Genomic DNA, 25,929 nt, shown 5'->3' on the forward strand with positions numbered 1-25,929 from the left:
CTTCACATCTGTATATCATATCACAATAAGTAATAATACATTTGGGCAGTTTATGTCATAGCTATTGCACATCACATTTTGTACAACTAGGCTCATCCCAATTTAGTTTTATAATGAGCAGTGAGAGTAGTGCAACCTGTGTATCTGAACTATGAATTGTGAGAAAATACTGGCCTCAATCCACGTAATGGACCAACTAGAGCAGACCTACTAAATCAGTGGTATTTATTAAGACTTATCATTCCACAGTTTATTTAATGGGTTTACTCTAGCTAAGACTACTGATTAGATTTTAGGCCAGTGCTTCTGTACATCTCATTGTTTCTAACCTTATTGTTATATCTTACTTTCAAAGTTTTTTTCTATTTATTTGTTTTATATGCCACTATATGCATGCCCTACTCTGAGCAGTCTACAAGTTAAAACTTAAACTTCCTGCAGACTCCACATAGCAATATATATATAACACTGTGATTTTTTAAAAAATCATAAAAAAGAGAAAACAAGAAAAATAAAAATATGTATATTAACAGCATCTAGAAGACTCAGTTGTTGAAAGCAGCCTTGAACAGTTGTTTTCAGCCATTTGCTGAACATAAGGAAGGAGCCTGTTGTATCTCCACTGGTAACCTATTACAGAGACTGAGAACCAGTACGGAGAAAATCTGATTCCTTGTCCTTGCTGGCTTCCCTTGGTATGGCCCATTTAGTACCATGGATTGAGAAGAGCAAATGAAAGGGTAGCTAGCTTCTGGAAGATGTTTGAACAAGTATCCAAGTCCTAAACTGTTAAAGATTCTACAGGTCATAACCAGCATCTTGAACTGAGCACGGAAACTGACAGGAAGCCAATGAAATTGTGCCAAGACTGAGGATTTACTAATCCCAGAAATCAATCTGGCTGCCACATTTTGAACCTGCTTAAATTTCTGTACTATTTTCAAGGGCAGCCCTATGTAGAAACCACTACAGTAGTCTATTTTTGAGTTTCTAAAAACATGAACCACTGTTACTAGGCATTTTCTATCCAGATAGGGGCACAACTGGGCAATTACTGTATATACTCGAATATAACCCGACCTGAATATAAGCTGAGGCACCCAATTTTACCACAAAAAACTGGGAAAACTTACTGACTTGAGTATAAGCTGAGGGTGGAAAATGCAGCAGTTACTGGCAAATTTCAAAAATAAAAATAGATACCAATAAAATTACATTAATTGAGGCGTCAGTAAGTTAAATGTTTTTGAAGATACTGCCCTTCTGAGCTGTGAGACACACTTCACTGCCTGCAGAGGGAGGACTCATACCGGATGTTGCGCTTATCTACTGCTCTACTGCTGCGTAACAAGATGGAAGTAGATGGCGGATGGAGGAGGAAGGTGGGTGCATAGAATATGCAGAAGGAGAAGGATGGGAGTATCCTGAAAGCGGAAATATAGTGTACTTAACGTGGGTCATTGGACCACCCAGAGGCTGCAGGCGCCCATAGATGAGCGGGGGAGTCCGAAGATCACCCGCACTGCATGGGAGAACATGTAATTTTGACACTGACTTGAGTATAAACCGAGGGAGTGCTTTTTCAGCAAAAAAAATTATGCTCAATAACTAGGATTATACTCGAGTATACAGTGGACCCTCGGCTTACGAAAGTCCCTACTTACGGAAATTTCGAGGTACGAAAAGCTTTGGCTGCAAAATTTTAGTTCGACTTGCAGCCGGAGCTTCGACCTACAAAATGCAGGGGGAAAGGGCAGGAAATTCAAAGCAGTCCCCGCTGCCCTCTGGTCTCCTGTCCATGGTGCCCTCTACCTCCTGTGGACAGGAGGCAGTGGGTGCAGTTTCTGAAGTTTTTGGCTTGCAAGCTTTCGGCTTGCAAGCCGAAAGCCACTCCGCACCTGCTGCCGGCTTTCGGGGCTTAGAAAGCTGCACCTACTGCACCGGGGACAGGAGACAAGAGGGCAATGGGTGCAGCTTTCTAAGCCCTGAAAACCAGCAGCGGGCAAGGAGTAGCTTTTGGCTTCCCAGGCTTCCAAAGCTGCACCCACTGCCCTCTGTCTCCTGTCCCCGTGGGGACAGGAGGCAGAGGGCAGTGGGAACAGAAGGTAGAGGGCAGCGGGTGCAGCTTTGGAAGCCCGGGATTTATTTTCTTTGGCTGGAACACGTTAAATGGTTTTCAATGCATTCCTATGGGAAATGGACCCTCGACCTACGGAATTTCGAACTGCAGCCACCGTTCCAATACAGATTAATTCTGTAAGACGAGGGTCCACTATATACAGTAATTAGATTTGATAAAAGGCATTCCTGGCCACAGACAATATTTAAGCCTCCAACGTGTGTCAGATCCAGGAGAAACTCCAAGTTGCATACCTGACTGGTTCTTCAGGGGGGTGGGGTGTAACCCTATCAAGGCTAGTTAAGCTTCCCTTTAACCAGTCTGACAGTCCTCTTAACAGTAGGATCTCAATCTCATCTGGATTCATTTTCAGTTTATTGGTCCTTGATCTAGTCCATTATTGACATTAGACAGTGCTCAGATACCTGTACAGCATCACCTAGAAGTGAAGCAAAGGAGAAGTAGGCTATGTGCCATCAGTGTACTAGTGAGAATGCACACCAAATCTCCAAATGACTTCTGTTCTGTTAGGCTTGTGTTGGTTGTTACCTGAATTTTGTACTTAAGCCTGAATTGCCTTTTTATACTTAAAATGGGGATCATGGCCCACCACTGGAGCTGCAGTCTTAACTCAGGAATCACAGTCAAGAACTCCAAGGAACTCTCTGTCAGTATGTCAAAGGAGGCCAAATACCAGGCCTGGAGGGACCACATATTCAACCGTATACAGTAGACCCTTGACCTACAGAATTAATCCGTATTGGAACGGTGGCTGCAGGTCAAAAAGTCTGTAGGTCAAGTCTCCATTGACCTACAGTGCATTGAAAACCGATTAATCCCGTAACAGGCCGTTTTTGTTCCATTTTGGTTTTTTTCTGGTCTGTAAGTCAATTCTCAGGCTGCAAGTCAAACCTAAATTTTGCGGCCAGAGAAGTCTGTAACTCAAAAAGTCTGTAAGTCAAGCCGTCTGTAAGTCAAGGGTCCACTGTATGGGGAATGACAGAAGTTGTTGATGCCATGAGTCTCAGTAGCCTCTGGGCCATGCATGCCATTACCTTTGCATGTGCATTTCTGTTTCCTGTCCTGAGGTAAGTAAGCCCTTGCAATTATAGAGTTCAGAAGTACATTGATATAATAAATGTGTTCATGTGATTTTTAAATTGATTGTTCTAGATTCACTAGCAGACCGAGATCCACCAAAAGATGCAAAGAGAGCAAGCTGTTCTGCCCAGACCCTGGAATTGGCTACAATCAACCAGTCATCTTATATACATGAAGTTTCAGGTAAGCAATGACTGGTGCTATACAATTCGTGAAGACCCTGGTGATACAGAGAGACCAAAGGGGACTGCCTTGATATCACTGCGCAGAGCAAAACGTAGGAAATGGCTGTGACTGGGATGGATAGTAATATGGACATAAACATCCTTTAGGTCTCTTACAGAGAAACAGTATCCTCCCTTGAAAAGTGGTAATAACATTTCTACAATCACAATCTGAGCTTTCTTGTATCTATATAGGAGTTTATATCTCCCAGGTCCAAAATAGGCGGCTTCTATTATTCTTTGGGACAGTAAAATAATGGGAGTACAACGTATTGGGGAGCGTATTTAATGGATGGCATTTTTTCTCTGGAATGTATAAATTTCTTCCTGTAGTCCTTGAAATGGTTCTATAGTCCTGAAGGGACCTGTGGGAGGTGGATATAAATTCTGTGGCATAGCCTTTTTCCAATGATGTTCAAAACCCATCTGTCGTTAGGAGTTGAGTCTTTATGGCTTTGTACCAGATGCCTCAGTCCCAAGTGCTCCCATTTCACAGTTGCAGTATGGAGGATCCATGCCTACACTCTGGCGATTTCAATACCAAGCTTCCACACCAACAGGATATAAGAGAGTACCATGGCATGCCCCTGAGTCAGGTTGTTTTTTCGTATGCATCTCAAAGAAATCAGAAAATGGGGGGGGATGCACTTCTGATCCTGGGTATGACGCCTGGTAACACTGGAACATTGCACCCTAGTAAAACGATGGAGGACCTCTCAACTCCAACACTATTTCTGTTGGTGACAGATTTTGTCTGCCTCTGCTCTTTTGTTGAGAAAGGCTTTTCTCTCGTACCAATGAAACAGACTGTGGTAATGATTTGTGTGAATGCTCTCAACCTACAAGGAGCTGTTCTGGCCATGGGCTTTCTTGCAGTGGAGAAAGCAGAGACTATTAGAAAGGCTAGCTCCATTCTGGGGAGTCATCTCCTCCTCCAAGTTTGAGAAGAGGCAGACAAAGTCATTTTGATCCTTATCCAAGGAGTGTCAGGGTGGTGGTGGATGTTTGGGGTTTCTTTGATGATTCTGAAATCTTTGGTTGTTCTTTAGGTATTTTAGTTTCGTGTTTATGCCTTGATTTTTTTTTAACAGGAGCTGGATCTGAAGTAGCAGATTTCTTTATTTTCTTCAAAAGCAGAGGTTCTTGACATTGAGATTGGTGTCCCCCTTGAAGAAGTGGATTTCAGAGCTGATGGTGCTCTTTGTGTCGATGGTATGTTGTTGGTACCGAGAGGTGATCATTGTGCCATATCAACCTCTACTGTTTGAAATGGGTGACCATGGCCCATTCCAAATGAAGGGCTTCCGTGATTACTTTGAAGGTGTTTTACAAACAAACACATACAAAACCAGTTGAATTTTGGAAAGCTGCTGCTTCAAGTGTCTTCAGCTCACACTCTGGGAATTAATGGCACATTCTAAACACGCACTACACTATAGTATCTGCAATTACTATGTATAGATGTGAAAGCTAGACAGTGGCGAAAAGTGGCAAAAGAAAAAATCTGTTTTGTTTGAAATGTGGTATTGGAGAAAAGTTTTACAGAAACAATGGACTACCAGAAAGACAAACAAGCATGTTCTATATCAATTCAAGCCTGAATTTTCCCTAGAAACAAAAATAACTGAACTGAGATTATCATATTTCAGACACATCATGAGAAGACAGGAGTCCCCGGAAAGAAGAGAAGAGAAGAGGGAGACCAAGTAACAGATAGATTGATTCAATAAAGGAAATCACAGTCTTGAGTTTGTAGGAACTGAGCAATGCTGTTGACAAGAAGACCTTTTGGAGGCCACCAATTCATATGGTCACCACAAGGTAGAAATGCTGTGGCAGCACATAATAACAACCAGGAAATTAGTGCATAAGATGCATTTACCTACTAAACCAATAAAACAGAGAAGCCATGATAGTAGTAGAACAGCTCTGCAAGTTTATTTGCTAATGCAAATGTCTACAAATGAACTACAGGAACCCTCTTAGAGCCCTCTGTAACATCCTACTGGTGACTTATTTTGCACAGTTTTCTTCTAAGAAGGAAAAATATACAGTGGTGCCTCGCATAGCGAGGTTAATCCGTTCCGGATTAACCTTCGCTATGCTGAAGCATCGCTGAACGGGGCAGCGATTTCCAAATAGGCCAAATACTCACCGTTCAGCGAAGCTTCAGGATGGCCGGCAGCCATTTTCGTGCCCTCGCCTCGCTTAACGAGGGCGCGAAAACGCTGCGCGTGGCCATTTTACGCCATTTCCCGGCTTCCGGCGGCCATTTTGGCTGCCGGACAGCTGATCGTCGGGGTTCGTTTTGCGAAGATCGGTAAGCGAAACGCTTACCGGTCTTCGCAAAGCGAATTTTTCCCCATTTAAAAAACGTTGAGCGATCACATTAGCGATCCGAAAAAACGGATCGCTATGCGATTTCATCGTTATACGGTGCGCTCGTTAAGCGAGGCACCACTGTATCCTTTACGCTTGTTCCTGTTAACACTTTACCATACTTTTAAAGAAAATTCTTTAAAATTAATGAGATATGAAAGTCTCTCCAGCACAAAATGGCTAAATAAACTACCTAGTTTGAATTAAAATATTTAAGATCTAAATTAAAATTGAACTAAGTTGCACATTTAAATAGCATATATTTATTGAGAACACTGCACAGTTAATTACATGTGGCACATGTACAATCAATAAGATGAGCTTACTATCTAAAGGAAACCACAGCCTTGAGTTTGTAAGAGCTGAACAGGGCAGATCATTTGGGAGGTTATTCATTCATAAGGTCTCAATAAGTTTGGAAGTAACCTGACAGTACATAAGAACAATGACTACGAACAATCAAGTAGCTTCGGAAAAATCATTATCAAGAATTAGTATATAGTTTGCACAGGTAAAATGTGTATACAATGTATTCACTTATACACTTCAAATGGCAAGTATCAGAAATATTCATTTTAATTTCATAATGGGGATATGACAAGTACTTAGAAAAAAAGCTCATTTCTTGGTGATTTCCTAAGTTTCAACATACGGATTTCCCACTAGAATCAATGTGTCTTTCATGATTCCTGTTTATCATTTGGTTTTCTGCATTGTCAACTGCCACATTTTGTGCTACTTAAGGCTCCTTCTGGTGAATCCTATGTAGAAAATACTAAGTTGGAGAAAGTTCCTTTAACTGCTTGTTTTAAGCAGAAATACCTAAGGAGGAGTGACAGAGTCCAGGTACTCGTGTGTGGTACGCACAGAGGGCAAGCCTCATTTCAATGCATACTCAGTGCAATACTGAGAGTAGTTCTGTAGCAGCACAACACCCATATTTATAACCCACAAAGATGAATATGACATTATGCACTGGAATTATAGTAACTTCCCATAGTTTTACGTTTCTTCCTGGAAAAAAAAGAACCAAAAAAATCTGAAAAATCCCACAAGATTTCTGGGAGGGTGGAATCTCACACAGAGAAAAGGGGTTTCACCCCTCAGTTTTTCAGAATGTGAGAGGCAACAAGATTCACATTTATCTATTTCCCTGTATTCCACTGCATCATCAGTACAAGAGTACTCTTCTTTATTTTATTCATAATAGTACAGAGAAGCCTTGGTCTTCACCTATAATTTCTAAAGCTGTCTTCAAACATATGCAAAATTACCCTAAATTATTATAAATTTGCTCTTAGTCTCCATGATTGTTCTTTAATTCAATACACAACATTTACTTCCCAACACCAAGGAGAACACAATGTGTAACATCTCAAGCAGCTGTCCAATACTTATGAACTACTACCAAAGTCATAGTGTAATCTTATACTTTTCTACTAAGAAATCCCAGTGACATCAATGAAATATAAAATAATGTATAGAAGCACATATTCTTATTCTTATTATAAATGTATTTCCTAAATTTATATACTGCCCAGTAGTGAATGCTAATTCTGCGTGGTTCACAAAAATACGTAAAACAAAAAACATCAACTTAAAAATAAAAACATGTATTAAATACCGTAACTAGACAGTTGGATGTAGACTTCGTTTTCAGGTGAAATACAACTAGGAAAGTCAGCTAACCCCACAGAACACAGTATCAAGACTTAAAAGTGTTCAAACTGGCTGGATCTGTGGTGCAAGATAAGAGATAAATAGCCGCCTAGAGTGGTCATGTTACCAGATAGGCGGGATATAAATTGAATGAATGAATGAATGAATGAATGAATGAATAATATGAAGTCTTACATGTAGGTACAAAAATTAAGAGATAAAATGATGGAATGCGGAGACCCGGATTGACAGATAGATCCACGTGCCTCCCCCACTAAAAGGGGTCTAGTGAATAACAACCTGTACATGACTCAACATTGCAATGAAGCAGCTAAGGAAGCAAACACAATTTTCACTATATTAACACAATAGTAAGCCAGTATCATGTTGCATAAGTGTTCCCCAAGATCTAACCAACTCCCCTTTGAGTGCCTAGTCTCAAACTGCTTGTACGATTGACTGATAGTGGTGCAACAGAAGATCTGCAAGATCAGTGGAAAGCATGTTATTTCCCTTACACTCTGAACCACCATAGTGTCAAGCAGACTACATCTGGAGTACTGTGTCCAGTTCCGGGTACTTCATTTTTAAAAAAGACAATGACATGCCTAGGAGTGTCCAGAGAAGAGCAACTAGGATAACAGAGGTCTGAAAAATAAGTACTAAGAGGAACAAGTATATTCAGCCTAGAGATAAAATGAAAAGGAGATATAATGGGGTCTTCAATATATGAAAGGATGCCATTCGGAAAACAGAGTAAGCTATTCGCTGCTGCTCCAAAAGGTAGGATGCAAAACAATATTAGGTCAAACTTCCTAACTCTACAAATCATTTAACATGATCACCAACTGCCTTGGGAGGTGACAGGCACCAGACGTATCCAAGCAGAAGGCAGATGACCATCTGTCAGATATACTATACCTGCATTCCAAATGGCAGAACCTACAGGGCAGGAGATGGGCTAGTAGGAGGACTATATTGTCTCTCCCTAAGCCCACCATGACCTGCATGTGCCACTACACTACAGCACTGTTTCTGCTGCCAGAGGAAGCTTCAGAGAGTACAAACCTACTTTAAAAGATGGTATTCTCCCTGTTGGGACTTTTACTGCTATGTCACTGATTTATCTCTGAACTTAAGTCACATTAAAATCAATTTGACAAGATGATCTAGATGACTAGATAGGCGGGATATAAAATAAATAAATAAATAAATAAATAAAATGATCTATCCTGCTCTGTCACTGCTCCCAAACTATGAAATTTCCTTCCATGGAAGGTCTTCTGATATCCTTCTTTAAGGAGACAAAGACCCTTTTATTCAAGCAGGCTTTCTCTTAGTGGCTGGCTATCTAAGAGGGGGTTCTTAAAATGGGTTTGCTGTGGTTTTGCTGTTTCTCAAACTGTTTTTACCTATTAGTTTTAATGATATATCTGTTTAATTCTTTTTCAATACTATAATAATTAATTTTGTTTAGTTCTTAATACTGTTTGTTTTTTAATATAGTAAGCTGCCTTAGGCTCTTTCCAGGTGAAATATTCATAATCATGTATTGTCAAGCCAATTCTGACTTATCGTGATCCTTTTCAGTGTTTTCCAAGTAGAGAACACTCAGAAGTGGCTTATCATTCCTTTCTTCTGGGTGTGTCCTGAAACAGTGCAGCTTTCCTATGGCCGCACAGGCTGGCTCTACGCACAGGAGGCACAGTGGGAAACTGAACTATCAACCTCTGGCTCCACAGCCAGATACCTAAAACCCTGAGCTATCCAGCCAGCTTTTTTTCAGATGAAAGCATGGTATAAATATTTTAAATAAATAAGTTAAATTGCACTGATTTCAATCAAAACCAAGCTCACCTAACTCACACTCAGGGTGGATAAAAATTATTTTTTTAAAAAATCAAGTAGATTTAAATCACGGTGTAAAGTATGATTTAAATTTTTTAAATGTTTTTAAATGTAAATAAAAAAATCTCTTTTTTGTTGAAATCATGATTTAAATCAATTTGATTTAAATCAAATCCATCCTGCTCACACTGCAATCCTAGATATTCTTACGTGCATGTTTGTCAGAGGCTTTGACCCAGACTGATGTATATGCGTATACGATTGGGTCCAAACAGTAAATCAAACACAGATTGTCTAGAACTCGATGGTAAGTTAACTCAGCTTTCAGAAAACCTCCTTTTTGAAACTTTCAAAAAGGTAGGCCATTGATTTTGTCTTTGCCAACATAGAATTTGCACAAACATTTTATAAGCTATAAACATTCCCAATATCTTCTTTGTACCACACTTTTCAAGTTGAACTCAGTTTTACTTAGTTAAATATTGAAGACATATGGTGTTAAGTATAGTTATTCATATGCATCACATACTCATTCTTATCAATACCTTATTAGAGATTGGTTTAATTATATCTACCGTATTTTTCGCTCCATAAGACGCACCTTTCCATAAGACGCACCAATTTTTAAGGAGAAGAAAACAGGAAAATATAATCTGTTTTCTTCGCTCCATAAGACTCACAGACTTTCCACACCCCTGTTTTGTGGGAAAAAAGTGAGTCTTATGGTGCAAAAAATACAGTAATTATTTTTATACACACTGGTCATAATCCAAGGAAATAATATAACAGAGTTCTGACTCCAAACCTACTCAGGTGTCCCAATGATTCCCGTGGGATTTGCTCTAATTTCCACTTATATCATTTCAGGGAGTTTTAAAAGGAGGTTTTCAAAGGTCTTACTGCCCGGAAGCATTCCCTGCACATAGTGAAACGGCATGAGCTATCTCACTTTAGCACAAAACTTGTTGCAGGCCTATCTTCTGCAATACAAATAGTTAGTTGTTAGGGTAATGAACTAATTACAGAGACAGCAGTAGTACTATGAGTACCCATAGTGGCCATAGCTTTCATTTTCACATAGCCCTATCATTCACATATACAAAGGATTTTGCAGTCATGGCACAACAAATTAAAGTCAAATGGAGTCTAAGGAACAACGGCATCACTACATTAGCAAGGGGAGCAGGATGATTCTGAAACTATTCTCATCCTTTTGAAAATGCTGTAACATCCACTACTTTAAGCACGCAACCTGTTTGTGGAAGATGGTAGATCCCCTGAGGCTCTGCATGACAATGCACTCTAGAGCAACAGCGTGCATTTTGAATATATATTTGTGCACCAAAGAAACAGGAATATCTTCCAGGTGAGTAGCCATGTTAGTTTACTGGAGTAAAAAAATTATTCCAGTGCCTTGCACCATCTTTAATACTTACAAGATTTATTTTGCATAAGCTCTTGTGGACTTTTGCATCCTAGGAAGTGGACTGTAGCCCATGAAAACATATGACAAATATGGATGCCACAAAGACTCTTCCTTACTTTTGCCAAAATAAGAGAAGCTACTTCTACAACAATGGAGCTGTTGCTGCTACTGCTTGCTTTTTAAACAAATGTACAAATCTGAAAAATTGCATACAGGTGGAAGTGCTAAATCCTGTAAGCAAAACCCTCAAAAACAAAGCCTAGATGGAAACTGCTAAATTAAGTGGGAATCATTATTTATACAATACATAAAAATTCATAACCAACCATTTCAAAAAGTTGCAAAAATATAAACCACAAACTTCTAAATAACAGAAGTGGAACAGTAAAGCTATGAAACCGTTTAAGAACCCATGCTTTACCAGAGTGTAAAACATGCTCATCCTCAGGGAATTGTGCCAAAATCCCTTAGGCGTTAACATAACATGTCACTTTAAAACAATCAGCAGTAGTTCACATTTGGTTAAAGAATTACACCTAATTTGAGTTTATATACCAGTGAAGTGAAAACAATTCCTGAAGTGCCTGACAATCTTTATCACAAATACAGACTAAACTGAAGAAAATAATGTACATGAATGCAGTTTCAATCAATGTACCCTATTAAAGGCTCAGGGAATACCAGTATTGCCAGGGCCCATGCTTGATTATGCTAATCAGTTGTATAATTTGTGTGATGCATGGTTGACACTTCACCACTGTAACAACTGTGGTACAAATGCCCCACAATCACTCTGTCTATTTCTTGCTTATGTTATATCTTTAAATACAGTGGTGCCTCGCTTAGCGATGTTAATTCATTCCGAAAAAATTGCTGCTAAGCGATTTCATCGCTAAGCGAAATGCGGTTTCCCATTGAAATGCATTGAAAAGCGGATAATCCATTGCAATGGGAACGAATTGCCGTCCTTAAGCGAAAATCGCCATAGAAAACGTCACTAAGCGAAACGCGGTTCCCCAATTGAAATGCATTGAAACCTATTCAATGCATCTCAATGGGGGGAAAATACAACAACAAATTAAAAAAGAATCAGAACAAAGTCAAATTTGGTTAACAAAGGGTTTATTAAGTGCACTTTATGATTTCAAACATTTTAAACAGTAAACTTTAACTTTATAAATAACAGAAAACATTTAAAAAACAGCAAACATGAGGCTGTTTAAACCATCGTTAAGCGAAACAAGGGACCCAAAATTTAATCGCTATGCGAAGCATGGTCCCAACCATTGATAAGTGAAAATTGCCCATAGGGACCATCGCTAAACGAAGCGCAAAAATGCTCCAAAAAAGTCATCGCTAAGCGATTTCATCGCTAAACAGAGCGCCCGTTAAGCGAGGCACCACTGTATCCAATGAAACTATGAAAGTATCTTCTCTCTCTTTCCATTCCAGGTAAAGCAATATTCATAATTATTTTCTATTGATTATATTTCATTGACTACCATCAGAGTTGGAATGTTGCAAGCAAAACCAGATCTGTGCAGGCAGAGGACTTCCAAAGAAACAAGCCGAAAGACAGTATCTGGGAGCACAGTGGTGTTTACTTAAGCTACAAGTTGTTCATACTGAGGGCCAGGGCCAGTCTCAGATGTTCTAGAGTCAGATGGAACTCCATTAGCCTTCTGTGTCATTGACAGCTACTGAGCTACTAACTACAGTGCTCCCTTCGGCACTGGTGGTACTTAAGCACAAGCCAACAGCTTTCTTTTCCAAGAAGTTGCCACACTCTCACAAAACATCAAGTCCCTTAAGCCCTGTTTCCCAGATCTACCAAATTAATCCAAAATATAGGAAAATAATTCCAATCCTAGTTTTTCTGACCTTTTGAAAAACAAATGTTCACTACTTTTTCTATATTATAATGATTCCTGATTTATGTTAAAACTCTGCTAAAATTAACTTAACTGTTGGTTAGAATCAAAATGTTGTGAAATAACAGCGGAAGAACCGCTAAAGGAATTCATTACTGAAGGGCAGAAAAATTCTAGCAGATATTGCCCATCTATAATACACATTAAGGCCACACCTGGAGTACTGCGTACAGTTCTGGTTGCCGCACCTCAAAAAAGACATAGTGGAACTGGAAAAGGTGCACAAGAGGGCAACTCAAATGACGACTGGGTTGGGGCCCTCTCCCTTATGAGGAAAGGCTACAGCATTTTGGGCTCTTTAGTCTTGAGAAAAGGCGCCTGAGGGGGGGACGTCATTGAGGCGTATAAAATTATGCAGGGGATGGATAAAGTGGATAGAGGGAAGCTCTTTTCCCTCTCATGCAATAGTATAACCAGAGGACATCCACTCTAATGGAGTACTGGGAGAATGAGAACAGACAAAAGAAAATATTTTTTTACCCAGCATGTTGTTCGTCTGTGGAACTCCTTGCTACAGGAAATGGTGATGGCATCTGGCCTAGATGCCTTTAAAAGGGAACTGGACAGATTCCAGGAGGAAAAGCCAATCACAGGTTACAAGCCATGATGGGGATGTATAATCTTAAAAGGAAGGTACCTCCAAATGCCAGCTGTAGGGGAGTAGTATCAGGAGACAGGTATCTAGTTGTCTTGTGTACCAGAGGCATCTTGTGCGGCCACTGTGAGATTCAGGGAGCTGGACTAGATGGGCCCTGGGACTGATCAAGCAGGGCTCTTCTTATGTTCTTATATTTGACAGACCTTTCACTTGGATAAAATGAATGGATTTTAATAGCCATAAAATATATAACAGATTCTGGCCTGAACGAGGGCCTGTGTAGTGACCTCTAGTTAGGCTGGGTTGCATATCACATCACCTCCAGCTAATAAGCACATTGTATATGGTATGGCCCAATGCATCTGGACAGTATAGTTGTCCTATAAGCACAAGATTAGAAACACTTATCTTAATAAAAGTTTATAGGCTGTTGTCTACCTATACTCATCTGGTGCACTAAGCCAAATGAACATACCGAGAAGCAATCCCTCATATGCCTGACCTGAATTCAAAGGCCCTTAAGCATGCTTACCCCTCCCCAGACTGAACCTAGTGGATTTTGGCCCACACAAGTTTATATACATTATGACAAGAGCAGAATGCAGAAGTTGTCAAACTAGAGCCAGATTGGATATGCCCGAATGTTTTGCTATTAAAGTCTACTTAACACCAAACTTATTGGACAAACACATCTACAGAAAAATCATACCATGCCTCCCTCCAAGAAACACAAAATACCTGTACTGTATAAGCAATTATAAATACAAGTAAATATGTACAACACTCATATGATCAGACACCAAGTTACGAGAACTCAATTTCTGAAATTTTAACTGTTAAGATTTGCAGTTCCAAAACAAATTACTCCAGTGCTTTCTTTTAAAGGTCCCATGATTAATTTCCTCTGCAGAGTGGCAGTACAACAATGCTAAGAGCCATGTTGATCCTAGACTCTCTGACAATAAAACAGAAAAATTCTGAATCAATCCTTCTAAGGTGCTGTGGCAATCACATACCATTTTTGACACATAATAATGGGGAAGTAATGTATCTATTCAGCATAGCAATCTGGGTTTGGCCAGTACACCCTATTTTATTATGATACGGTTTTCAGTGCTCAGCACTCTCTGAAAACTCTGTGTCAACGCAACAAAAAGGAAAATGCTACATATGGAGAGAAAACTTCCCCCACTATACAACTGTACAAAACCTCAAGCACAGAATTAAAATTAAGATGTAAACTGGAGGATCACATAAACATACATTTAGAATAATAGTGTTCCAATTATTCAAGAGCAGCTAATAAATTTAGTTTCGCCTTTCTCTGCAAATCACCTAATGTTACATTATTATTAAAAAGTGCTTCATATTATCTTACTAAAAGATTCACATATATTATCTTATCCTCACGACAGCCTTGTACAGTAGGGCTGTGTTATTTTCCCCTCATGCAAAGAAAAGATTTGGGAAAGTCAGTTTATGAGGTCACATGAGATTACTGATGGTTAACTCATTTTCTTATACAATACATTCCACCATCTTGCCTAGTATAAATATTGGAAAACATGTGTCAGATTTAGGTTTTATCTACAATATACAGTGCCCCACACATTCTCATCACAACCTTTTGCAACAAATACTGTGTATGTCATTTAAAAGGGGGTGAGGAATGTGTAGCCCTCCAAATGTTGTTTGATTATAACTTCCATTAACCCTAGCTGTAACAGCTAATGGTGAGGGATCATGGGAAATGCTATCATTTTCTGGAGGGGAACACATTTCTAACCCAGATTAACAGCTATAAATTTCACTTACTGTTTGAGACCAATACATCTAATAAAACTGTATACCAATGGATGTTGTTCTACTATATGAAGAATGTTTTTCTAGAAGTGAGCATTTCAAAGTCCAAGACTGTTCCTGTGAATTCTGTGTCTTAGCAACTGAGATATCAAGCATGATCTATAGACCCCAGAGTAAGAGCTGATGATCACCTTTCCTTTCTCATAACTTCTCAGACAGGCATAAGAAGGGGATGCAGTGAGAGCCTGTTCTGTCATCCTTTCCAAATCCTCATGTAAGGGATCCTTAACTATCACAGTTATTATCTGGAATAACTCTCATGCCACTAGATAAAGTTTTAAAGTATCCCTGTGATTCTATTCCTAAACCACTCTTAGAGGATTATAAATAATCACTAAGTGTTGAAGAACTGTTTGTTTATAAAACTTAAAAACACAATACCCCATACATATACATTTATTGTCTTAAATAATTGGATAGATCTGTATGTTTTGCACTACCCATGCCAGCATAATCATTATATTCAAACAGAATTGCCTTGAGACTATCACTCAATAATTTGGAAGTTGAATTTCACAAGCTGTAATTTATTTTTGCATAGTTCAAAATTTTACCAGTAACATTTACAGTATTAACATTATTGAGAATACTGTCAAATTAATCGCTATCAAATTGACCTATATTTACTATTGACAGAAAAATAAATGTAAGAGAGATTTTCAAAGAAAATGGATACACTAATGAATGTCTTCTGTGTTAAAGTTAAAAGTACTTTGTTCCCACTTTCTGAAAGATGCCTCTACTACCTTTTAAAATACATAACCCTGAAATTATTCTGACTGCTTCCATCTAGGCAAAATTTGACGGTTCCATATATTTTGTAGATTTGAACTTTTCCTTAAGCTACAATTCATTTTATAAAACGTGGATTATAGTTACTTCTGTGAGAGGGGGCTTTAAATGATTTTTTTCTGAAACAAATATTAATAACAAGCTCTGCCATTTTTAACCAGCTAATTTCCTTATTAAAATAGATACACTATACAGCACAAACAAATAAAAAGAGAGACTGCACACTGCCACATCTTCTGAAAGCATTAGGAGACATGTTATCTGGGAGGACTGAGAGCTGAAGAAGTATCTTCCATTTCAAATGGAAGAGCAAGACAGCCTGTATCTGATTAATAACAATGATACTCTTTTCCTGTGTGTGTACAGTTTACATACTTACCCAGGAAGCCAAATGGAAATTACAAGCAGTCAGAGGAAAATGAAGCTGTCTCCAAGCCTTTGTCATGTGATAGTGACCTACAAAGTATCAAATAAAGGCATATCATCAGGACATCATGATTTTATGGTACTGTAACTGGCCTACAATGCAGTGAGGCTAGAGAAATCCCAAACCTTCTACTAAATTTTCCCTACCACTGCAAGCCATACAACAACAAAGTTCTTATTTAAACCCAAGTCAGACCTTAACTCTTGAAAACAAAAAGGGGCAAACAGAAGCAGTAAAATTAAACAAACATCATGTTTATGGAGGGCACTGGGGACTCGTCAAGTGGGAGAAATCTTATACTGTAGTGCCTCAGCAAGGTGGATTGTTCTTTTCCTCTTTTCTTCATGTATAATACAGCCAAGATGGCAAATGCTGAGAGAAGTTGAACTCCAATAAGGAACGGGAATCAAAACAGGAAGCCCTCCAGTGTGCACATGTAATCAGGCAATCAGTTGCGTGGATAAATTTAACCAACATCACTAACATCCTTCAAATAAAATCCGAGATCCAGGCTGAATGTAAGAGGTCCACGCGAGACCCTGAAACCTTGTAGCATAGTTTCAGGTAATCCCCACCGGTCGATCCTTCCTAAGATTTCTTCCCTCCCCCTCGCTTCTCGCCATCGCAATCCAGAGACAAAAATATTAAGCAGACCTGCCTGCCTGCCTGCTTCCCTCCAGTACCCGGGGATTCAGGAAGAGAACACTCGCTTGCAAGCCACCCCCACTCGGCCAGCCACCTACCCCACGATGCAAAGTGTAGGCAAGGCCACTGGGGAGTGGGGGTGAAAGCGAAGGTTATTAAACATGGAGTACAGCTAAAGAAGATAAGCCCGGAGCTTCTTTGCCCCCTCTTTTTTCCCCTTCTGGTCATCATCAAGTTTGCATCTTGTCGATCTTAAAGGCTGACAAGACACAGGGAGAGACAGAGTCCATCTTGCGCGGGGGGGGGGGAAGGGAAGGTTAGTGGGAGGAGAGGAACAATATGTAATATACAAATCACGACCTCCCCACGGGAAAAGTCTGCACAACACCTTGTAAGAGAGCCGGGAGCAAAAGAGGGCAGGCAGATATGGAGGGCGCACAAGAGCGGGGGAGGGCAGAGATGCCGGATCTGCCCCCTCCCCCTCCTCCACACCCTTTGCCTCCCCGGCGAGATTGAGTGAAATAGACCGGCAGCAAACACCTCCCTATATCGCCACCGTCTCCGCTACTCTCTCCCCCCCTCCTCCTCTTCTCCACCCCCGAGGCCGGGCGATGATCCCGTGGCTGCTGCCACCGGGGAGGAGGTGCCGCTGTCGGAGCCACATGGAAGCCTAGAAGGCTTGTGGCTGCTCCATCTTTCAACTACAGTGTGGCGCTGGTGCGGGGGGGGGAAGGGGGAGGTGAAGAGAAACCATCATCATCATCATCGCCCACCGTACCAGAAGAGTGGGTGTCTGGCCAACTGTCCCCGTCACCTCCTGGGTGCACGAAGCTGGGAATCTGAACGTGTCATAAGCAGGACAGGCAATGGTTTCAAAGCCCCAGGCCAAGTGACCATCCTCGGCAGCCCGGCTCCCCTCCCCACCCACGCTCGTCTCTTCCACACTCGCCGTTTTCACTCTCTCTCTCTCTCTTTCGGACAAACTTTTCAACAAGATCCACCGGGAAGAAGTCGCTAATTTGCCCCTCACACTTTTCGGGGGGGGGGGGAGAATTAACAAAAAAAACAAACCAACCAAACAACCAGAGGAGGAGAATCAAGAAACCCAGTGCAAATCGCAACAAGAGTGGCCTCAACCCGGGCATTTGGTTATCTCCACCACCACGCCATCCTCTTTTTTTTCCACCCCCGACAGAAAAAAGGGGAAAATAGCTTGTCTATGCCTCTCTCTCTCGCCACCCCCCCTCCGCTCCCTCTGTCGTACATGTTGTCTCAGCTTCTTTTTGCATCGTTTCATTTTACCTTCCTCATTCAGCGGCAGCGGATTGTTACAGAGATTCCTAACACAAACCTAGCGTTTTCCAGAGCGCAAGATTAATGAGACGTTTCTCTGCTGCTGCTGCCCCCCTCCCCCCCCTCCCTGGCAAAATTGTAGGTTGTTGTTGTTGTTGCTGCTACTGCTGCTGCTGAAAGCAAGCCCCCGATGCTGGATCCAGCCATGTAAGTTTCATACATTTGCAAATAAAACACCAGAGAGGAAGAAGAGAGAGCGGCGGGTGCCGGGGGGGGGGGAGGTAGAGGCGGAGAGACTCGGGGAGGAGGAAGAGGAGCGCAGGAGGAGAGACTGATTTCTGTAATTTACCAGCGACCCGATCTCGCAGCAGAAAACAACAGTTTTAACATCCATCTGCTGGCTAGGGGACTCCGCCAATCCCCCAACGAGGCAAACCCCCTCCTTCCTGGAGAAATAATCGGCAAGTTTTCTGTCATCGCGACAAGCCAATGTCACAACTTACCTTCAGAAATAGGACTTTAAACTGCCAAGGCCTTCCTCTCTCTTCCCCCCCCCTTCCACCAGCCTCGCTCGCTCGCTCTCCACCTTAAACTTATTGACACAACATAATCCCACATTCATGCAAAATCCTGACACAGCCTCTCCTCCTCCGTCCCTCCCCTCCTCTCTCCCCCCCCCACATCTCTTTTATTCTCTCTTCCTCCGGGCTTTGCCCCCTCTCCCCTAAACTCTCCCGAATAAATTGCACAGTTTGTTGTTGTCGGGGGTTGCGAGTGTGGCCAGAACGAGGGGGAAAGTGCTTTGCAAGACAGGATTCCTCCACCGGAAAAAATGCCGATTCCCAACTCTCTCTCTCTCTCTTTCTCTCACCGACCCACGGAGCCTTGCTGGAGGGTTTTTTTTTTCCTCCTCTTCTCCCATCCGGCACCACCCCGCGCCCGCACCCGCCGTCTTCCCTCGTCCACCGGCGTGACACACACACACACACACGCACAAAACCCCCGAGCCACGCAACGCAAATATAAATCAACGCACCAACCCCCTCGCCCCTTACAATGAAGTTTCGTTTCTCGCTGCCTCTTGTCAAGACCCCAACACACACACACTCACACTCACGGGAGGCGGCGAGGTTTCTCATTCCTCCTGTTGGGCTCCCTGTTGGGCTTTCATTTGCTCTCTCTCTCTCCCGCGCCTCTTTTGCCCCCTTCAAACGCCAAGCCAGCCAGCCAGCCCTCACCCCGCTCCTTCCCGGTGGCGGCGGCGGCGGCTCTTGCCTCTTGTGTTGGTGGGTGAGAGAGAGAAGAGAGAGAGAAGAGAGAGAGAGAGGTGCTGGTTTCAACGCAGCCTGGCACTGGCTGGCCTAGCCTTGGGTTGGTACTGTTTCTCTCCTCCCCCCGCCCCCCATGCATTGCATTGCAACTCACCTCTTTCCTCCGCCTTTCTCTCTCTCTCTCTCCCCCCCCCGCGCCCCACAGGCACCCACGTCCACTCTCCCTCCACCACCACCACCACCCCTAACGAAGTCTGAAGCCCACTGACCTTCTCTCGGTCTTTCTCCCTCCCCCCATCCAAAGTTTCAGGCGAACGCGGAGGCAGGAAAAGTGAACGGGGCTTGTGGCAAGAGGCGGCGGCGGCGGCAGGGGACGTCGGAAGCTCTGGCGCTTTTTGCTCATAAAAAGAGTCCAGCCCTGCCGGCTGAGGGGCGGCGCGGCTGCCGCCGGTTAAGTGGCGGCGGCGGCCGAGCTACTGCCCGAGGTCTCTTCGGGGGCTGCCCTAGTGCTCTTAAGTGAGTAATAATAGAAAAGGAAGTGTTGGGAAGAGGAGCTCTTGTTTCTTCAGCCTGGCCTCGGGGGGAAAAAAAGAGGGGGAAGGTTGCTCAGGGCGAGTGGTGCACTTACCTCCGACTGTGCCTGTGTGTGTGTATGCGTGTGTGTGTGTGTGTGTGTGTGTGTGTTGGCAGCCAGTGGCCAGTCAGTGTTTCTTTTATGTGAAAGTGAAGAGAGAAGCCCCTCAGCAGAGCCCACGGTAGACACTGTTCCACATACAGTACATGCAAGCCGGGGAGAGGGGAGGGAGAGAGAGAGAGAGACTGAAAACATTCATTTTTATATAAGGCAGCCTGCCATTGGCTCACGGTCTGAGGGACAGGTTGGCCAGCCATACAGCTTGCCTGTTACACCCAAAGAGGCGCACACGCTACCACCACCCCGCTCTCTCTCTCTCTCTCTCTCTCTCTGGCTCGCTCTCTTGTGTCGCCGAGGCGCACACATACAGCTGCGCGTGCATAAGCACATACACGCAAATATCATCACGTATCTTTCAGTCGCTGCTTGAAAAAGGCTATAGGTAGCTCTTTGGTGGGTCCGGTTGGGCATGTGAGGAAGGCAGGTAGAAGAAGGGGGGGGAAAGCAAAGTCAGGTTGGAAACGAGGAAAGCAGATCCGCCGCCTTGCTGGTCACGATGATAATAATAATAAATTGCTCCCAACCGACGGTGTCCATGAACCAGCAGGAGAGGGTTTTGGTGGGCCATAAACTCAACTCCGGTGAGCGTAGAACTGGGGTGTTTGACTACCGGTGTGTCGTGCCCGGCAGAAAAATAGGGCTTTGTGTGACGATTTGCCAAGAGGAGCTGGTAAACAATTGCCACGGGACAGGATTTCAGGAGCTGTTGTTGGCCGGACTGATCCCACGGAGAGGCCAAGAATGTCGCGCAGAGAAGTTCACGACGCCCCCCCCCAAATGCCTTCCGGGACCCCCTTTACCTCACTGAGGTATAAATACTTAAGCTACAGAAAAGTCGGTCCAGGCACTCTAGCCCAGCGGAGAGGCAAGGCTGCTAAAATATTTCTTACTGTCAAAAGCTGGACCAGACAACAGCAACAGAGCAATATGATTCCTTGGGGCGGCTGCAGATTCACGACACGGATCTGAAATACAAAAAACATCCATGAGATTCTCCTTTCAAATACTATATTGCCAGAGCGGACGGCTGTAATAAAACAACAAAAAGAGTTGTGGCACCTTGAAAGACTAAGTGTCCAATCCTGAATAAACTTACTGGAGAGTAACCCTTACTGTGCACAGTTGGATTTATTTTTGTGTAATGGAGAATATTGAGGTTTCCCCTCAGATTGTATAGATTTTTTATCTCTGAATAAAGAAGGATGATTGCACCTCGTAGGGCATAAGCTTCTGTGGGCTAGAGTCCACTTGATGAGGTGCATTTTGTAACCTGTGTGGAGGATTCTAGCTACCAACAGTTGATGGCATAATTAATAAATTAATTTATAAGATCCTACCGAGAGTCTTTTTTTTCTTTTGCAAGTTGATTAATATGGCTGTCTCTAAAATTTTTGGAAAAGGGTAAAATACCTATGTCAGTTCAATAGTTCACGTTATAGTATGGCCTTTATCTAGGCTCCAGTCCTTGGCATGTTTTGGAGTGCATTTTAACTGCCTGGTTTATTTTGCGGGATGATATGAATGTGTGATTATTTTTCTTTATACAGTATATGGCATGCATATGATACAACTGTCACTTTGGCACTGGAAATGCAGCTAACAATTAAAACCCATTTTTTTGTGTTTTCAGTAAGTGCCCCCTCATGTTTCTTTTCCCAGTGTTACATATGATCTGTTCATTTGATAGGAGAGAATTCAGTGGCATCCATTTTTCTTCACCTTATACTTAAGCATTCCACATTACATGTTGAATAAGCAGCCACTGGCCTGTTTTCTGTAATGCTAACACAATCTTATATATTTCACTGATACTGTAGCAACAGCAAAATATAGTCCATAAAGAAAATATATTTATTTATTTTTATTTATTTATTTATTTATTTGATTTATACCCCGCCCATCTGGCCTGTAAGACCACTCTAGGCGGCTTCCAATATACTATAAAAAAGAGCCTTCAACAGAATGTGCAAAATGAAGACAAGCACACCTGTTTGACAGTGCCTCATATATCCATTTATTATTAAAGATATGACTAGTTCTTCACATTGGTTCATTTATTCCTTTTTAAAAAATATTATATTTTATACCATTATGTCAACAGGTGACACTCAACAACTAATAATGATAAAATCAAATAAAATAAATACCATTAAGTACAAAAAATTAAATACAATTAAAACATTAAAAAGATTAAAGGGTTCTCTCACATTTTAAAGATTGAGCATACTCTCCAAAATCTGAAGATATGCTTTCCCCAAAGGTAACAAGTTGGAAGACCCAGAACTGAAAATACTAATATTCAGAGCTGGTGCAGACCAAATGAGCTAATGAAGTTTTGATTCTAAAACCTCGCTCCTGAAGACGGCCATGTGCCAAAATACACTGCGCATTTCTAATCAGAATAAATATCTGCATTTTTCTACATCCTGAAACCTAGTCTCTCAATTCTGATTTTTCATATCTTCAGCTTGCAGTGTTGTACCTGAATCTTTTTTAAAAAAAGACAAGTAAATCTATTTTTTAAAAAGTTCTTGTTTCTACAACCAAAGCCCAGATCCCTGACATGTACCTGAATGTCAAAATCAAAACATGCATTTTCGATACATGTGCTTTAATGACTGGACTGTACAGATGGCAAGCCTAAGGGAGCAGTCGGTTTAAATTTCTTAAAGGGAAATTTCCCATGCAACCATGAAAATGCTTTTGAAATGGAGGAGATTTTCAAAATTAGTTTGTGATATTGCACAGGGGCTTACTTAGTTTACAAAGACACAAACTTGGATGTACCTTAAATAGCTTTTTGGTTTTAAGGTGTTCACTTTTCAACTGTGATGGACAAGGCAAATTTATCTAATATATACCCGTATTTTTTGCACCATAAGACACACTTTTTTCCCACAAAACAGGGAGGTGGAAAGTCTGTGCATCTTATGGAGCGAAGAAAACAGATTATATTTTCCTATTTTCTTCTCCTAAAAAAATGGTGCGTCTTATGGAAAGGTGCATCTTATGGAGCAAAAAATACGGTACCTTTTTCAATACTATTGAAAATACAGGTGGAAAATATAACTTGGAAATTAAGCATTTTAGTTTGTTCCACCTGGAAAATGAAGAAATATCCAGCACTTTAACTTTTGAAGTATCAACTTTTTCTTTCTTTATATCTATGGAGCACTGAAAAAGTGCTGAAAAAGGTCAGGTCACTTTAATACCAGAAGCTATTATGTTAATAATATGCCTTTGGTCTCCCAGATGCTCAATTCTATCATCAGTATCAAACTCCTATCAGGCCCACCCAATATGGGCAGTGGTACAGGATTGCAGGAGCTATAGTTCAAAGCATCTGGATACGCAAAAAATTCACTGTTTCTGGATCATCAGACTCATTATCATTATTGTTAATTATTATTGTTTCTCAACATTGCTGGTGCATAGGGAGGGACCAAAGAGTTAGGCCTAAAATATTAGAAATCAAGTTCTAAAAATTTACAGATGACGTGACATTTTTGCAAAATCACCAACTTTTGGATTTCAGAATGCAAATCAACAGCTATTGGCAATTGTTTGGATTGGTAGCCAAAGATTTGTAATGTATACATGTGTAGCACATAAAGGCCTTCTGAGCATGGTGGGAAGCGGTGAAAAGCTTAACCAGGTAAATTTCAGTCAGAACAAAGCAAATCGAAAGAACAAGATGACATGCTAGGATCTATCTGAAAAAATGTTTTTCATTTCACCTGCACACAAAGCTTTGAGTACAGCACATTACATTTTAATAGACAGTTTCCAAAGAGTACACATAGTTTTCATATACACATGCACTTCTCTGGATTAAAAACCAACAGAGAATAATCTGAGTTCTCAAGGATGTGTTGTGAGCTCCAATCCACAAAGAATGATTTCAATTATATGTCTTGAGGTTAAATCCACCTATAGTTAGAACCATTAAAATGGTATTAGTTAGTATGTTGGCATAAGTATGGTGGTATTAACAGCCACTAGTTAACAAGTCACTGCATGTATCCCTTAATGCCCACCATTCACTTAATGCATGATAAGAGATACAGCAGGCAACTCAGCAGCTACAGGCAATTTGGTACTCCAAATTACCGTATTTTTCGCACCATAAGATGCACTTTTTTCCCACAAAACAGGGGGGTGGAAAGTCTGTGAGTCTTATGGAGCGAAGAAAACAGATTATATTTTCCTGTTTTCTTCTCCTAAAAAATTGGTGCATCTTATGGAAAGGTGCGTCTTATGGAGCGAAAAATACGGTACATCATGGTACTTCTACTGGCACAAGTAGCTGATAGCATTTTGGCCAACAGGTCTTATATTTGTTGTGACTAAAAAAAATCTTAGTCAGTTCAATCGTGTACACTGCTTGTCTACACAATCTGAAAGAAGAGGGCTGGATTGGGCTAAATAGGGTTGGTAGGAGGTCTGTTATGCTATTTGGTGTGATCCTTGCATCCAAATGTCCACAGCAGTTTTCCTCTAATTTGCTAGTATTTTGAAGTGGCTTAATAAGACAACCACTCAGAATACAGTACTGGCAAATAAATCACACCCTCAGTTTTGTAGAGGGGCCAAAGAAGTGAAAAAAAATGTTAAGTGTATATTAGGGCAGTGAATATGCACTACACTACTTTAAAAAAAAGAGAAGACAACAGATAGAAAGTCTAGTCTTTTCTTTGCTTTTATATTAAAAGTCCAGTAGAATGTTGGCCTGCAGACAAACTGGGCAGGATCTCAACCAGTCTTCAGTACTTTGGATACATTTGTCTTCTACAGTATTTTTTTTAAACTGGTGCAGTGAATATTCACTGCTATTATATATACTTTTCATAGTTTTTTTCCCCACTTCTTTGGCCCCTCCATGGTGCCAAGCAATTATTAACTGGCTGGAATCAAACCACTATTTTCACAAACTTTGTATCAGAGGAAAATATTAATGAAAGGGCTCATACTATGTTAGTGAACAAACTAACTAAATGAGCCATCTTGATAGTGTTGGTAATATGTCCTGCCAAATATTTTTTCAAGCATTAACTTCAAATATTTCTGTACACTTCAAAAGAGCACATTTGCACATCTTGATAGCACAGTTTTAGAATATTAGTACAGTGGTGCTCCGCATAGCGACGATAATCTATTCTGAAAAAATCGTCGCTATCGGATTCGTCGCTATGCGGGACTAAAATGTCCATAGGAATGCATTAAAACACATTTAATGCGTTCATATGGGGGGAAAACTCACCGCTATGTGGAAATCCTCCATAAGGCTGCCATTTTCGCTGCCCGGTATGCAAGGAAACCACGTGAAAATGCTGCGGGCAGCCATTTTTTCGGCAGCCATTTTGGAACCACCAATCAGCTGTTTTTAAAACATCGCAATGTGAAGATTGGTAAGCAAAACGCTTACCGATCATCGCAATGTGATTTTTGGCCATTTAAAACATCGCAATGCGATCGCTTTTGCGATCGCAAAATCCACATTGCTATGCGGATTCGTCGTTAAATGGGGCGCTCGTTAATAATACCACTGTATTATTATTAGTTTGATTTATATGCCACATTTCTCCCAACAAGGGACCCAAAGCGGATCTCAATATTAAAATTTAAAAACACAATAAGTTAAATATTAAAAGATAAATTA

The 25,929-nt window shown here is 41.3% G+C and overlaps 1 protein-coding gene across 49 annotated transcripts in view; it reads right to left on the bottom strand.

Annotated features, from left to right (window-relative positions):
- Positions 1-20,390, bottom strand: part of BBX (BBX high mobility group box domain containing) — a 164,152-nt gene extending 143,762 nt beyond the window's left edge. For 4 of the 49 annotated variants that reach the window (XM_078389907.1, XM_078389896.1, XM_072993918.2 and 1 more), the window contains exons 1-2: positions 19,846-19,963; positions 16,320-16,396 (exon numbers count right to left, since the gene is read on the bottom strand). In XM_078389907.1, coding sequence (XP_078246033.1) covers positions 16,320-16,385 — 66 coding nt within the window. In that variant the 5' untranslated portion in view covers positions 16,386-16,396; positions 19,846-19,963. The other 45 variants (XM_078389892.1, XM_078389891.1, XM_072993916.2 and 42 more) reach the window with 35 other exon arrangements.
- Positions 20,391-25,929: the final 5,539 nt, after the last annotated feature.

The sequence above is a fragment of the Pogona vitticeps genome, chromosome 3, assembly GCF_051106095.1.
Source record: "Pogona vitticeps strain Pit_001003342236 chromosome 3, PviZW2.1, whole genome shotgun sequence".
Lineage (NCBI taxonomy): Eukaryota > Metazoa > Chordata > Lepidosauria > Squamata > Agamidae > Pogona > Pogona vitticeps.